The sequence below is a fragment of the Aegilops tauschii genome, chromosome 5 (genome assembly GCF_002575655.3).
Source record: "Aegilops tauschii subsp. strangulata cultivar AL8/78 chromosome 5, Aet v6.0, whole genome shotgun sequence".
NCBI lineage: Eukaryota > Viridiplantae > Streptophyta > Magnoliopsida > Poales > Poaceae > Aegilops > Aegilops tauschii.
Window position 1 is genome coordinate 544,178,676 of NC_053039.3, and position 14,801 is coordinate 544,193,476.

Here is a 14,801-nt window from a genome sequence, read left to right on the forward strand (position 1 = left end):
CACCGACCGGCACGGGCCTGCACGACCGGGACGGCGGGGGCGCGAGGGGCGCGTTTGGAGCGTCCACGCGAATGCCCCGAGACTTGTAGATGGTGACCATGGTGTCGAAGTCGCGGCCTTGCCAAAAGTTCAGGCGACCTTCAGGGTTCCATGGACCGGGTTGTGCCGGCCCAGGCGTGGCATAGCCGGTGCTCGTCACGTGCCAGCCGTGTGCTAGGCGACACGACGGCGGCACGGGGATGCCGTGCCGGTAGATATCGACAGTCTGCGGCCCGGTGAGGCTAGAGGGCCACAGACCACCCGGCGCGGCGCCGCGTCCACCACCGCTGCGGACGCGTCCACCGCCGTTGCCGCCACCTCCCGCCCGGCGACTGCTCCCTGCGCCTCCACTGCCGCCTCCCCAGCCGAACCAACGCCGGCCGAAGCATCCGCGTCCACGAGGCATTGCGCCGGAGAGAGGAGAGGCGGGGTCGGGGACGGTTTCTAAGAGGAGAGGCGGGGTCGGGGCGTTTTCTATGAGACGAGCGCGGGTCGGGGGCGGCTTTATGGGAGCACTCGTCGGGGGCGTTGGACGGGCGCGCCCACCGATAGGCGTCGGGGCACGCGGGGTAGGCGAGGCGGCAGCCGGCAGCGCGGCAGCGGGGGGCAGGAGGCATCGGGGCACGCGGGGCAGGCAAGGCGGCAGTGGGGGGCAGGCGGCAGCGCCTCAGCGGGGGCGGCCGACGCGACGCGATGCGGCAGCTGAGCAGCGGCGCATGCCGAGGCGGAAGCGGCGCCGCAGGCCGAGGCGGAAGCGGGCGCCGCAGGCCGGCGCGGCGGGCGAGGCGAAAGCGGGCGGCAGGCGGCAGCGGGGGTGCAGCGCGGCAGGCGGCAGCAGGGCCCGTAACTGCGCCATGCATGCATGCATGCATGCATGCCTATCCGCGCGTACATAGCGGGGTGGGCACGCTGGCGGGCGCGTAATCAGCGTAGGACGTGGGGGCGTGGTGGTGGGCGCGCTGGCGGGGCGACCCGGCCGAAAAAAAAACAAGACGCATATACGAATACGTAGACGTTGCGATTGGGACAGCGGGCGGGCGGCCTCTTTTCGAGTTTTGCCCATCGTGCCCTCTGTTATGAAGGGGTATGGGACAATCTTAGCCGTCCTTATGTTGGAGGGGGTCTACCGAAGCGGAAGTGGGCTATATTTACTCCGTTCTTCCATGAAACGTTATCGGCGGAATTCGCTCGTAAATTTCTTATCATGATATCATCAATCATCACAAAGAGGCTGCATCATCTCAATCTACTCACCACCAGCAGCCACCTCGCAAAGGAGAAGTCACACCTCCCGAAGGCCGCATCGTGCAGCACACACATCATCGAGCAGCGAATGGATGCAAAAGTTCGCTCTGCAGACAATCAAAGATGCACCAACGTCATCATATCTGGGAACTGGGAGTACAAGTTGAAGAATAGACACAAAACTAACCATGATCGATGCGACTTGCTTCAGTGCATCAGGACCTTGGCCGTGCACGAGAAAAGATGCCCCCCATGATGGTGGCGGTGAATTTTCTCCCAATAGGTTTGGTCCGATTTACAATTTCCCCTGCTTCTTCGCACGGCGGAGAGCCTCTAGCCGAGGAGTTAGCATGATGGATAAACAAAACGCTGGGCCTATTAGGATGGTTCATTGCAGCTGCTTGCCATCCATCCTTTATCGTATCTTCTACTCCAGAATGGAGCGCGACTTCTTTTAGCCTTGCCATGCGTGTGATGTCGATGCCTGGAAGATCACCCTGAGCTTCACAAAGCATATGAAGTGACACAAGGTAAGGCACAGCTTCATCTTGGATTGTTATGTCCTCCAGACTTTGCTCGCCCACGAGGCATAAGCCCTTCAGGCTTCGGAAATGCTCTGGTTTTATGACCAAGTGACCAAGCTTATCTTCTACCAGCTTGAGATATTTCAGTGTCATTTTCAGTCCAGACAGGCCACTCAGGATTGTGTCACCGCTCAGACTAGTCCTTGAGAGGCACAACTCCTCGATGTAGTTCAGCTTTGTACGGAACTGAGGGAGTTGCGTCAGCTTGCCTCGCAATTTGAGTGAGGTAAGACGGCCTGTAGCTTTCAGAGAATCCATGAACTGTTCTGAGCATTCTGTTGGGCATCCTTGGAAGTCGATAGATAAGGAACGATCAACTCTTGTCATATCCAGGCCTCCACCAATGAATTTCTTTGTGGCTCCTAAAACATGAACCAGTTTCGTCACATCTGCGGTGGAATCGCACCATATTTTCACCTTCCTCAACTTCCCCATGCGACTCATCAGCTGCGCAAACCCTTCGCTTTTGTCGGTGACAAATCCGGAAAGCCTCTGCAGTTCACTATCTTTTGACACGAGCTTCTCCAGCTTCTTCTGTGTGTAGTCACCGTCAACTAGCTGAAACTTTCCAAGGAGGTGTTTCAACCCGGGGAGCTGGAGGACTTCAATTGGCAGTGTCACTACCTGGGTTCTCCTCATGTCGAGAGTCTCTAACCATTTTAGCTTCGCTATTTTCCTTGGAACCTTGTCAATACTGTCGCCGAGGCTCAGATATTTGAGCAGCAACAGGTCACATATTTTCCCAACATGTTCTGCTTTCACATCAGCACATTCTTTGAGATCCAAAACTCGCAATAGCTTATACTTGGCATAATTCAAATTAGCCCGATGCCTGGCGACATTTGCATCATCAGGGAATACTGCCAAAGTATGGAGACGAGATAATTCCTTTGGCAAATTCAGTGGCCCGTTTGCCGCACCGTTAAGATGGAGGGAAAGCCGGCGAATCTCCTTGCCAGCCGGATTCCTCTCCGTCGTCTGGCTACCACACAGCATGGTGATGAAGTTCTGTGACTTGGATTTGCTGGAAATGGAGTTGAGCATCATCCCAAAAGTTTGGCACCTCTTCACATTTCCATAGTTCCTCACTTGAATGGGCTGAATGACATTGCGGCTGATGAGGCTCTCCAAATTCTTGGCTGCAACATCCTGGGAAAAACTCTCTGTTTCTGGTTGAGGAAACACAAGTCCTTCAGCCAGCCAGCGCCTTATCAGGGGATTCCTCCTGACAGGATGGTCGCGCGGGAACATGCAGAAATACAGCAATAAGTCCTGGACAATGGGACTGGATAGGATCTCGTTGTTGCTGCGTTGCATTCTTGCTACTGTGTCATCACGAAGATGGAGGCAGGCCTCCACAAATCCACTCTCTGTCAGCTCTCCAATGAAAACCTGGCTTGTGCTATCTATGGCGAGTGGTGAACCGTTGCCACATCTGCAGCATGTCGCTTCTGGCAGCTGAATGGCCGTCGTCATGATAATTCTGCCGTCCACTCCATCAGCCCAAGAGAAGGCAGATAGTACGTCGTACAACTCATGTGTATTCACACCATCAATCACAATCAAATACCTACAAGATAGTACATAATGAATGAATCTTTGAGAAAATAAAAATCATGATTTTGGTTTTTTTGTTGCAGGCTTTGAAGCTATCAATATTTTCTTGCAATCTTACTAGTCGATTCTAATCATAAGTTACTGAAATTTTAAAATGCTGACACCAATTTAGCTCTCTGTTTCCTACTTGTGAACTTCATTGAGTCATCAGTATACTCAAGATTGAATTCAACGGGAAATCCTTCAACAAGTTTAACCTACAGTCCTAGACCAGATTCCATCAATCTACTTTTATCAGAATCTACGCATGTACTATGTTTTAGAGCTTAAACTTTCCTCATTCCGCAGTTTTGCTTTCAAAACATATTTGCACTCTGCAATAGCCCTATTTACTTCATTTTTCCCAAAAGAGGATATTCTAACAGAATCATGTCTTCAACAAGTTCAGAAGAATAACACTGTTGAAACTTGAAAGCAAACATTACTAGTTAATCTATATAATCACCTTCCAGTAATCTTTAGCTATATTACTCAAGAGGCATGATACTAGTTAAGCTATATAATCACCTTGCGGTCTTGAGTAATCCGGTGAGCCGGTGGTCAGTCGAAGCATGTTCGGTGTCGTCTCCATTGACCTGTGGTATGATTTTGGAGCTGGAGGCAGTGGCACCATGATTCTTGGCAATGCTAATTAGCAGCAGTTGGTCATGTATTTTCTGAAGAAGCTTGTGCACACTCATGCCGGGCGCCGCACGAACCCAGGCGTGCAGAGGGAACTGGCTGCGCACATCCCTGTTGCAATATATGCTGCGTTCTTGGCAAAGAACATATACCTACTTTTTACATTACCAGGAGCTCATATTCAGCATGTGATCAACATCCATTCAACTAATTTACCCATATTCAGGTCATCTTACTGCAAAGTGCGACGTATATGGCTTCGGGGTTGTGCTTCTAGAGATGATGTGTGGTCGTCGCGCACTTGACACGAATCGTCCCCAGGCGGAGCGCAGTCTTGTTGAATGGGTCCGACCGTATCTCACAAGTAAGCGCGGGTTCTTTCGTGTCATTGATAAAAAGCTAGGAGGCCAATACTCGCTCAACGGGGCGCGAAAAATCGGCAACCTTGCTGTTGCGTGCTTGCACGTCGAATGTAATATGAGGCCGACCATGGATTACGTGGTCTCTATTCTAGAAGGGGCTCAAGACTCGAGGCCATCCATGGATTATGTAGTCTCTGTTCTAGAAGGGGTTCAAGACTCGAGTGACCCAGGCAAGAAACCAGCAGTAGAGAAGCATCAAGAGCCCGAGTCCGCCAGCAGAATGACACCGCCCAGCGCGAATGCTGGCATGGCACGCGTACGTCGCCCCAAAAAGGCCGATAGTCAGAGTTGTTACGGTATATGTGGATTGCACTAGCCCTTTCCATTAATTCGGACTTTTGACTGCGTTGGCTAGTGCATGAAGCTTAACATGATATCAGAGCTAAGGCCTTGAGTTCAAGTCCTGGCTTGCGCAATTTGTTAAAAATTGATGGTTGCCCCCTTTGTATCATACGTGAGTTTCGCGCGCCGTCGCTCTCTTCCGGTTGCACGTGTTGACTTGTCTTCCCTGTCAGAGGGTGTTACAGTATGTATGTGTGGATTGCACTAGCCTTTTACATTAGTTTGGACTTATGGTTGCGTTGGTTAGCGCATGAAACTTAACAAGAGCAACCCAGAGTCTGAACCTGTTATCTAGCTAGGGTGGTGGTCTGAAAATGTCCTGTGCATGTCAACCTGAATGTGTGTGTGTGTGTGTGTGTGTGTCGTTGGATTCTTGGCAGTGGAGCTCATGCCGCGTACTCCCTGCCGTGCCTTGCCTGTGTGGTCTTCACTGTATCCAACTATCGATGGCCTGTCTGAGTGGCGTCGTCCCCTACTGGCTTTTGCCGTGCATTTTGACTTTGACACGAAGGTGGTACTACATGTGATCCTGCCGTGCGTCAGCCGATATCACCGGTGAGAGAGAGCAACGCTGTCCCTGTTCGTTTGACTCGGGCCCGGCGACGATCTGCAAACTCGCTTCTGCCTTACCCGGCGACGGCGACGCGGACGGCAACGAGGTCAGGCCAGACAGGTAACGGCAAGGGGCAGCACAAGGACGCTGCAGAGTGCAGAGCCATGATGCCTATAGTGAAAACGGCATGCATGGTCGGTGGCGCGCCGTCGCCGTCCTTGGCGCCATTCTCCCAACAAAACCAGAATCACTCCGAATTCCGAAAGCAAGCTCTCGCTTTTCTGCTCTGCTTTCATGCTTTCCACGCGTTTTCAGCGGTCACACTCAGCGTTTGCACTCTCCAACAGGCAGGAGCCGGCAGGGCTGATGCCCACGGAGCTGCAAATCTGCTTAACTCAACACACAAACACATTGCACACATACTTGCATAATCATCAAGCTCATACGATACAAATCAGGTCCATGATTGGTTGATAAATAGTAGTAGTAACAGCCAGCAGCGTGCCATGGAGACAAAGATGACACGACACGGGACACCGGACCGGAGAAGCAGCTGCGGGCTACACTCGCCGCTCCCACTCTTCAGCTGCGGCTTTGCAGCCACTTCAGCCACCACTCCACACAACCACTCTACTCAGTACCCAGCAACCATCACCTCTTTACCCTAATCAAGACTAGACTTTTACTGCTACTGGTATCAACCTGCTTGCACCTTGCATCTGCATTCACAGGCCACGCACCAGGAACGGAAAAAACACACCAACCCATACCACTCGACCGCTCACTGTAGTAATTACTCGCTAGTATAGTATATAAGACGACGTCCATCTGCTCCATCGCCGGCGCCGGAGAAGGAGAAGAAGGCCAACTAGACCCTGAAGTTCTTGCCCTCGAAGGTCTGTCCGAAGCGCCAGTTCTGGGGTGCGGCGTTCCAGGAGGTGGAGGTGCGGCGGTCGCTGGCGGTGACGCGGAAGGAGAGGGCCTGGCCGACGAGGATGGCGTTGGACTGCCAGTTCTGGCCCCAGTTGCGGGACATGGGCATCCACCCGGTGCTGGACCCCTTCACGCTGGCGCGCACCAGGTCCCCCGCCCCGGCCACGTTCGTGATGAGCACCAGGTTGAAGTACCTGAACCCGTTGATCGTGAACCGCACCCCGCCCGACTTCCGGCACGCCACCCTGCGCACATTCGCACATACGAACAACATCACACGTTAGCCAGACCATCAGCACATCACACACAGTTAAAAACACTAGTGGTATATGTCAGCAAAACATAAGCAGAGAGTTAATCGCGTCGTGGGGGTAGGATGGTAAATTTGGGGTGGCAGGGGCAGGGGGTGGGCAGACGGGACGGTGCAGCGTCGCAGGGTGAGCTGGTTCACGCGTGGTACTGGCGGCAGGGCCAAAGGACGAGATGGCCCCTCTTGGGCATTCCCGGTCAGTCCAAGCACGGCCCGGGGCGTTCCATGTCAGTGAAACCAGACGACGGAGCAGTGGAGAGCGTCACGGGTCGCACCCCCTCCTCACACCACGAGCCCCAAGGCGAAAACCAAAGGTCAAAGGTTTATGTGTGTGCGCTCTGTGCCCTACACAGTGGGTTCTCCTGCAGCTACTACTACGTACAACCACGACGGACACGCCCGGTTTGGACGTTCCTCCCAGCACTACGCCGTGCCCCAGCGCAAATCGCGGCATTTTCCTGGGCATCCGGGTCGCTCCCTCGCTAACCAGAGCGCCGGAGCACATGACAGAAACAGCGTCGAGATCGCCAGACACCAACTACTAGGCCTAAACATTAAAGCCAAACGAGACAAAAACAGTCTAGTACTCCTGATCAGCATTGACGCCTCCTTGACACGGAAACGAAAGAGACGTCGAGGCACATGGCGCCGGCCGGAGCGTTGGCTGGAACCAGCGCGGGCCGCCGTTTCCGGCTTCGCTCCAAGGCCGCTTTTACTCGTACCACGACACAAACAAGTAATGGCGGGCCGAGTGCGACCGATCGTGTCACATTCCGCTTTTGAAGCCCCGCGTGCGCCCGGTCCCGGCGGTGCACATTCCCGGCCCACGTTCACGCTATCCCTCCCGCCCGCACACATAGATTCAGAAAAGAAATGCTGCTTCTACTGGAAGGGCCGAGATTTATGGGGATTTATCGCCATGCCGTGCCGCTTCCGTTCTATTCTATCCTGGTACAACTACTACGTGCCACGCGTATCTGCCGTATCATATCTTCATTTTTTCGGAGGAAAAAAGCAGCCCATGTTACCGTATCAATTTCAACAGTACAGGATAATACTTGCCCATAATGTTCAAGTTCAGAGATTTTGTACATAGTGTCCTTTATTTTTCGCATGCTACTGTGCAATTGACGGCGAGGATAAGGGAAATTAATTGTCTGACGGGACGTAAGACAGATTTCTTTTCCTTTTTCCTGATGATGATGAGGACGGACGGTGCAGCACCCCGTCTCAAAAGACGCGAAGGAAAAGAATCGCTGTGCCGGGTAAAGAGGGGCCTGCGCTCTCCCCATTGGCCGCAAAAGAAAAGAAAATTTCAACCAAGGCGAATGTTTTTTACTACTATGACCAAGAAACAGCATCCCATTGACTTGGGTAAATATTTTAGGCAAGCGACGGGATAGGAAATAAAGTTGGCGGGAGATTTGGGAGGAGATTTTGTACCGGCGGTAGGAGACGGGGACGATGCCGGCGCGGTACTGCGCCATGTGGAGGAACATGGGCATGGCGAGGTCGAAGTGGGGGCGGGGCGGGTTGCACCAGCCGCCGTCGTCCGAGGGCAGCGCGTAGTTGGGCGGGCAGAAGTTGGTGGCGGTGACCACGATGGACGGCCTCCCCGGGAGGCACCACGCCCACCCCGGCTGGTTCACGCACCGGATCTCGAAGCACGCGCCGCAGCGCTGCCCCTCGTTGAACAGCGCCGTGCTCAGCGCCGCGTTGTTCACCCCGTACCCCTGGCTGTACAGGTTCCCGTACCCGCACGCGCCGCCTGCGACGCCAAATCAAGAACACGAGATCGGATCAGTTCGACTTCGACGTCATGGTGGAGTCGCGCTGCTGGCGGAGGGAAAACCTACCCATGGTGCCGGAGGCGTCGCTGCCGCCGTAGAAGGTGGCGTGCGCGCTCTGCCAGTCGCCGCCGGTGTACACGCCGGGGACGCGCGCCGCGGCCGGCGAAAGCGTCACCAGCAGCAGCAGCGCCGCGAGGAGGGCGGGCAGCGACGGTGGCATTGCGGCGGCCATCGGCGCTCCGGGCGCACGCGCGCGCTCGCGGTGAGCAGAGCAAGAAGGCGAGGGGAGCGAAGGTGCTGGCGAGTGGCGTGGGGGATTGAAGTTGAGGAGTGGGAGCGGGGCGGGGCGGGGTATTTATGGAGGAGGCAGGAGGGAGACCAAATAATGACGCCGAGGCGAGGGGAGGGAGGGGCTAATCCAATCCGCGGCGGCTAGGCCGGGCCGGGCCGGGCCGGGTGAAGAAAAGAAAAAGAAGATGTAGTACGCACACACTCCAGCGCAGCGAAGCGAAACGTTACGGAGTGCGTGATTATTGCTGGTTTTAGCCATTGATGGCGCAGGCCTGGCCGGCTACTGTGCCGTGGCCGAGCTCTGATGGAAAGCGGCGTGGACAGTTGGGACCTCGCCCTTTTTCTTTCTTCCTCCTCCCTCCCTTCCTGCTACCTGGCACTGTTTGGGCTTCGGAGCAGTACTCCGCTTGACAGCGCCGGCCACGGCTTTGTGGGGTAAAAAACAAATTTCACCAGTACGTACAATGCCCAATAATTTGTTGGATTGTCCTAATTGTCAGGGATTTCGGATTATTTGCTGCATTCAAGTACAGCATCGGGGCGCATGATGTCTGCGATCCCAATCTAGAAAAGATCAATTGCCTATCTGCTTGCAGTTTTGCAACAAGGAGCAGGAAATAACCACGAGTACGGCTGTAAGTGATGGCGGTAGATGTTGGATCTACTAGGATTGATTGCCAGCCATGATTCTGTCCTCCGGGGCAGGAGCGGACGGACGGCCGGGATGGCGCGGCGCGCGTACGTTACGGCGGGGAGATACGACCATATCTCTCAAGGATGGGTGATTGGACGAGGAGAGGTGGGGAGACCAAAAGCGCGGCACGGCTGTGGCATGTTGGTGGGCATGGAGCACGGCTGTCCGCTTCCTCCCCTTTGCTTCCATCGCAAGTTGTGCCATCCCTTCTCCTCTTTCCCCTGGTCCTCTCCCCTCCCCCGGGCCCCGGCCCGGTCCCGCCGGTCGGCGAGCAGCGAACGAACGAACCCCTTCGATCGGCCGCAGCTTTACTTTCGTTGCAGCCGAGCCTTTTGGCTTTCGCTTTCGCCCGCCCGGCCGCTGCGAGTAGAAGCAGTGCTGTTGAAGTTCCGATGCGCCGGCGCCATGTTTCGTTTGGCTTCGTTCGAATGAAAGGCAGGCGCCCGCCGGCGAAAAATATGGAGGGAACCGCGGCAAAAATCCCATGCCCTTTCGCGCGCGGCGTCGTGAACCTTCCGTTCCGTCTGTCGTCGGTATGGTGGGAATGGGATGCCCGTGCTACGTACGTACGTAGAGCCTACCCGGTTCATCGTGTCGCCATACAGATAATACGTACGTACCAGTAGGATTTTACTCGGGCGAGCTGTGTGGCGTGTGGGCGAGTGCATGGCGATGGCATGCATGTGTGCTTGGGCAAAACCATGGGCACGCCACGCCATCATGCCGTCTGCGATATTCGTTTACTCCATCTTATCCTCTCCCGTAAGAATTTCATTGTTTTAGCATTGCCCATTCTTTCTTTCTTTTTTTGCAGGGAAAAGAGCTTGTGGTGTTGCTCAATCATCACTTCATCAGGCCAATTCATTCAGTAAAAACTTCGATTGTTACTATTTTACCTACGCACGTCGATGTCCTTCCAGCCGAATATCTTCAGCAAATAATTGTCGGACGTACGTGCGTACCTGCGCTTGTGCTGACTGCAAAGTCTGCAGCGTGTTCCCGGCAGCCCATGGAACCAGAGGGAATGCCACCGTGGCACCAAAGGACCTTTGTCGCCTCGACCGGCCACAGAGTTTTTCTTTTCCCACCTACACGTGCTTTAAAATAAAGCAGATCCAAAATTCATCATGGGCAGGGGAGAGAAGATTTGGGTAGCAAAAACATTTATGCACTTACAGCATATCCACATCTACATACCCATATTTCAACTTTTGTTTATATTTATAGATACGCAATGCTTCAAATAATATCGAGTGCGTGTCAAATGAATCCAGCACAAAAAACTACCACATTAGGGGTCACCGTCCCACAGAACTACCACTTTCAAAAAAGTGACTGATAACTACCAAATTTATTTAATTTTGTGACTAAAAACTACCACTTTTGAAAAATGGCCAGTTTAGACGATTTAAACACGTTTATGACATGCAGGGCCCACCCGTCAGAGCTGATGTGGCAGCAAAGTCAACTCCGTTTATTTTGACCGTTACGTTGACTGTTATTACAAGTGGGGCCCACCTGTCAGCATCAATCATTACGCAATTCCTCCCACTTTCCAGTCTCTGAAGTGAGCCGGCGCAACAGGAATCGGCGTCCGTGGTCGACCACGCTGAGCTGCGCGGCGGCGTAACTCCTGGGCGGCCCGTGCCCGCCGTCGGCGTGGGTGAGGAGGCCTGTGGACGCGGCGAAGGCGTCCTCCGCGTCGTCGAAGTCCGGGAGGCGCGCCATCTCGCCGGTGACGGGGTTGCAGACGAAGCGGGCGAGCCTCATCGGGTCGGAGCAGCACCAGCGCTCGTACACCTGGTCGAGGACCTCGAAAGGGGCGGCGGTCGGCGCCCGGCCCTCGAACATTTCGAAGGCGTTGGCGCGGTTCTTGTAGGCGCCGAGCAGGAGGAGGCCGTGGCCGCTCGCGGCGAGGACGCTGCTGCCGAAGACGTTGATGAAGCGGCGGTCGGCGGCCGGGAGGGCGTCTAGAGCGAAGGCCCGCTTGAGGACGGTGTCGCGGGAGGGGAGCGGGGGCGGGGCGAGCGAGAGGGACGCACCTCGCGCCGATTCCTCCGCCGTCGAGATCCGGTAGACCATCGCCCAGGCGGGGCGCGACGCGGCGGTGGAGTGGGCCGGAGAGGCGGCGGAGAATCTCGCGGGAGGAGTCGGCGGTGGTCGATTTGGTAGTGGAACTGTAGCTAGCGAGCGAGTGCCGAGGGGTGCGTGAGGTGGTGGTGGAAGAGAGAGAAAGGAGGAGGAGGAAGAAGAAGAGTGACGCTGACAGGTGGGCCCCACTTGTAATAACAGTCAACGTAACGGTCAAAATAAACGGAAATGACTTTGCCGCCACGTCAGCCCTGACGGGTGGTCCCCGCATGTCATAAACGTGTTTAAATTGTCTAAATTGACCATTTTTTAAAAGTGGTAGTTTTTAGTCACAAAATTAGAATTTTTTGATAGTTATTAGTCACTTTTTTGAAAATGGTAGTTCTGTGGGACGGTAACCCTTAATATGGTAGTTTTTTGTCAAATACTCTGATCATGGTAATGTCCTCATTTTCATCCCATCCATATTCCTCGTTGGAGGAGGAATCATCATACATGGTCGAATCACGCCAACTCATCTACACAAAGAGAACATTTTCCATCATGAACATGTATCAAGTTGTAGCCCTAGCTCGCAATAAATAACAAAAAGCAAAAAAAATACCTTTGGGAATTCCATCGAACACCTCGCGTGCACCGAGCTCGATTACGGCCAACGGAGGTCGCGCGGGGATCGGGGTGGCTAGCGTAGGCCCAAGGAAGCTGCTAGGGCAGCACAGGAGCGGGCGGGAGCCAAGGATGTTGCCCAGTTTGGTGTCTCGGGTCGCCAACAGAGGCATAAGGAGGGCGGTGAGGGTGGCACATGCCATGGGGGGAGCTAGGGGCGCCGCCCAGACCAACAACACATGAGCTCTGAGAGCTCGGCTAGGCTCGGCAGTGGACGAAGCGGTTGTGCGTGTTGCCTGGTTACTAATAAAGCTGGGCAGGGGGTGACCATCTTGGTTGGCGACGAGTTCAGTGAAGGGCTGAAATCAGGGTAAAACCTCCAAATTCTTAGATTTTGGATCTTGGGATGAAAATATTTTCTCCGCTCACAAATATAAGATGTTCTAACTTTTTCTGGATCAGATGTATATAAACATGTTTCAATGTTTGTTCACTCACTTCAATTCGTATGTAATTCACATTGAAATATTCAAAATATCTTATATTTGTGAACAAAAAGAGTATATGCATGGTAGTATTGGAGATTCTCTTGCCAGACAGCGTCCAGAATTCATCTGTACGGAACCGCGGTGAGGAAAACAGCCGTGAACAGGATACATACATAGACCGATAATAGACGATGATTGGGTAGCTGGCAGGGGTGCAAATGTGGATGGCAACACATGCATACTGAGCATGCTTTGCTCGGCGGGCGGACAAATGTGAGCGAGCGGCCATGGGTGGCGCCGCGTGACATGTAGCGGCAGCGGTAGCAGTAGCGTGGACCAGGTTGGTTAACAAAAAAAGGCTGGCGTATGAACCAATTTGCCCGTGCAGCCGTTCAATGCCAAACAGTAGCGGTAGATGTACACTCTGGGGCACGCGCCAAAAAGGTAGAGCTCGGACTTGATTGCGATCGAGCTCTCTCGGCTCTCCACTAAAAATTATAGTGCACCATCTGTTTCTTTTTTTTTTCAAGAAAAATTGATCATAAATTGAGTTTCGAATAGAGCATGCTTTCACACTTGGGGCTGAAAAAGGGTGCGCATACAGATACATACGGTGAGTGAAGTAACAGTACATTTGTTGGTTGTTACACACGGAATTGCGCGCAGGGTGTCGGTGGTGCGCCCTTGCCGAACACGTCGTAGGTAGGGGTTGCGGCAAGTGGAGACCGTAGCAGGCGCACGTACGTAGGCATGCGCCCTAGGATACCTCGGCCTTGTGTCCGTACGAGTACACGCAGCACGCCCACCCCGGGGCGGCCTGCGTGATCGACTCGACTCGACTCGACCAGGCATGTCCCACCGCACGCCGATCGCCTCGAAGGCGCGAGCACCACCGGACAAGACATGGCACCCGCACTTCAAAGCTCCCTCCATGCGTGCCTGGCTACTTACTGCGTGTCATGACGCATGCCTGCGCGCATAAATGGGGTCAGGAGAGCATCGATCTCGCACGGCATGGTTCGAACGGGATACGTACGCCTCCTCTGCCTTCAATTGGATCCGAGAAGATACACGTACTAGCACTGCTTGATACTGCAAAGCTACGTGATGGAGTACCGGTGACGGCATCGGTGGCGCCGGGATGCCTTCTCCCGTGCGAAATCCACGAGCGCGTACGTACGGGCAGTGAAATCGATCTACATCGTCCGTGCCCGTTTTCTTCGTCGGCAGTGAAGGCGGCACACCAAGGCCAGTTTGCGCGGCGTGACGAGCGGCGCGAACGGGAGCGCCGCTCTTCCGGCGTCCCCAGTACCCGCCGCGACAGGCGCCCGAACCAACGGACAGGAGAACTGCACGGCTGCGTCCACCGGGATCGATCTGCGCGCGGCCACGTCGCCTCGCACACATGCATGCGCCCACCAGGATCGATGTGCCACCTCGTCTTGCACACCTGCATGCGCCCCCTGTTCGCTCAAGTCTGTGGGCGAGCGCGCGCGTGTCCGAGCCCCTCCGCGATCGCCGGGACAGCGACGGCGGTGGACAGCGGCCGGGGCCATGTCGTACGCGGTGCAGCGCGCGCCGTACTAGACAATAGACTAGCCCAGCTAGATAGCCCGCCGCGCCGTACGCTCCGGCCTGCATGGCTGGCCATGTGGCGGCCGGGTGATCGGCACGTACGTACGGCCACCTACAACAACGGTTTCCTCGGGCGCCTCCGTGCGCGCGCGTTTACTCCGGTGGGTGCGTGGGACGGCGGGTTCTTCTTCGCCTCTACGTTTCCGCTGCCCGTCCATCTCGAAGCCGATCGAGGTCAAACGCAACGCATGCATGGCTACGCGCTCTACTGATCTACTCTACGCTGCCTACGTAACCCACTTCGGTTCTTTTTTACACGTACGGACGCACAAGTCAACTACGAAAGCAAGCGATCAATGTTCGTACGTACGATTCTTTTTGCCTTGACGGTCTCAACCATTGCATTGCCACTGCCACCCTTGCTCAACTCTGCCGCTACCTCTTGGCCATCAGCATGCGTGCTTGTTACACTCTGCTCGTCGCAGCTCGAACCGACCCTGCCTTGTTGGGTCCGGTTGCAACCAACTTAACTAGCCATGCGATGGATTTCGTGTTGCCCAGCAGCGATGATCAGGGTGGTTGACCGCAAACTAGCTCGCT

The 14,801-nt window shown here is 54.8% G+C and overlaps 2 protein-coding genes across 2 annotated transcripts; both read right to left on the reverse strand.

The window, feature by feature from the left end:
- Window positions 1-1,201: 1,201 nt before the first annotated feature.
- On the reverse strand, window positions 1,202-6,260 carry LOC109765199 (disease resistance protein RGA4). The gene is made up of 5 exons (XM_020323981.4): window positions 6,194-6,260; window positions 6,087-6,142; window positions 3,993-4,258; window positions 1,472-3,438; window positions 1,202-1,391 (listed from the first exon to the last, which is right to left on the reverse strand). Exons 1-4 carry the CDS (start codon window positions 6,258-6,260, stop codon window positions 1,500-1,502), a joined length of 2,328 nt encoding a protein of 775 aa, XP_020179570.2. The 3' UTR covers window positions 1,202-1,391; window positions 1,472-1,499.
- On the reverse strand, window positions 5,867-8,774 carry LOC109765180 (expansin-A7). Its single transcript, XM_020323957.3, has 3 exons — window positions 8,523-8,774; window positions 8,110-8,434; window positions 5,867-6,601 (listed from the first exon to the last, which is right to left on the reverse strand). Exons 1-3 carry the CDS (start codon window positions 8,686-8,688, stop codon window positions 6,292-6,294), a joined length of 801 nt encoding a protein of 266 aa, XP_020179546.1. The 5' UTR covers window positions 8,689-8,774; the 3' UTR covers window positions 5,867-6,291.
- Window positions 8,775-14,801: the final 6,027 nt, after the last annotated feature.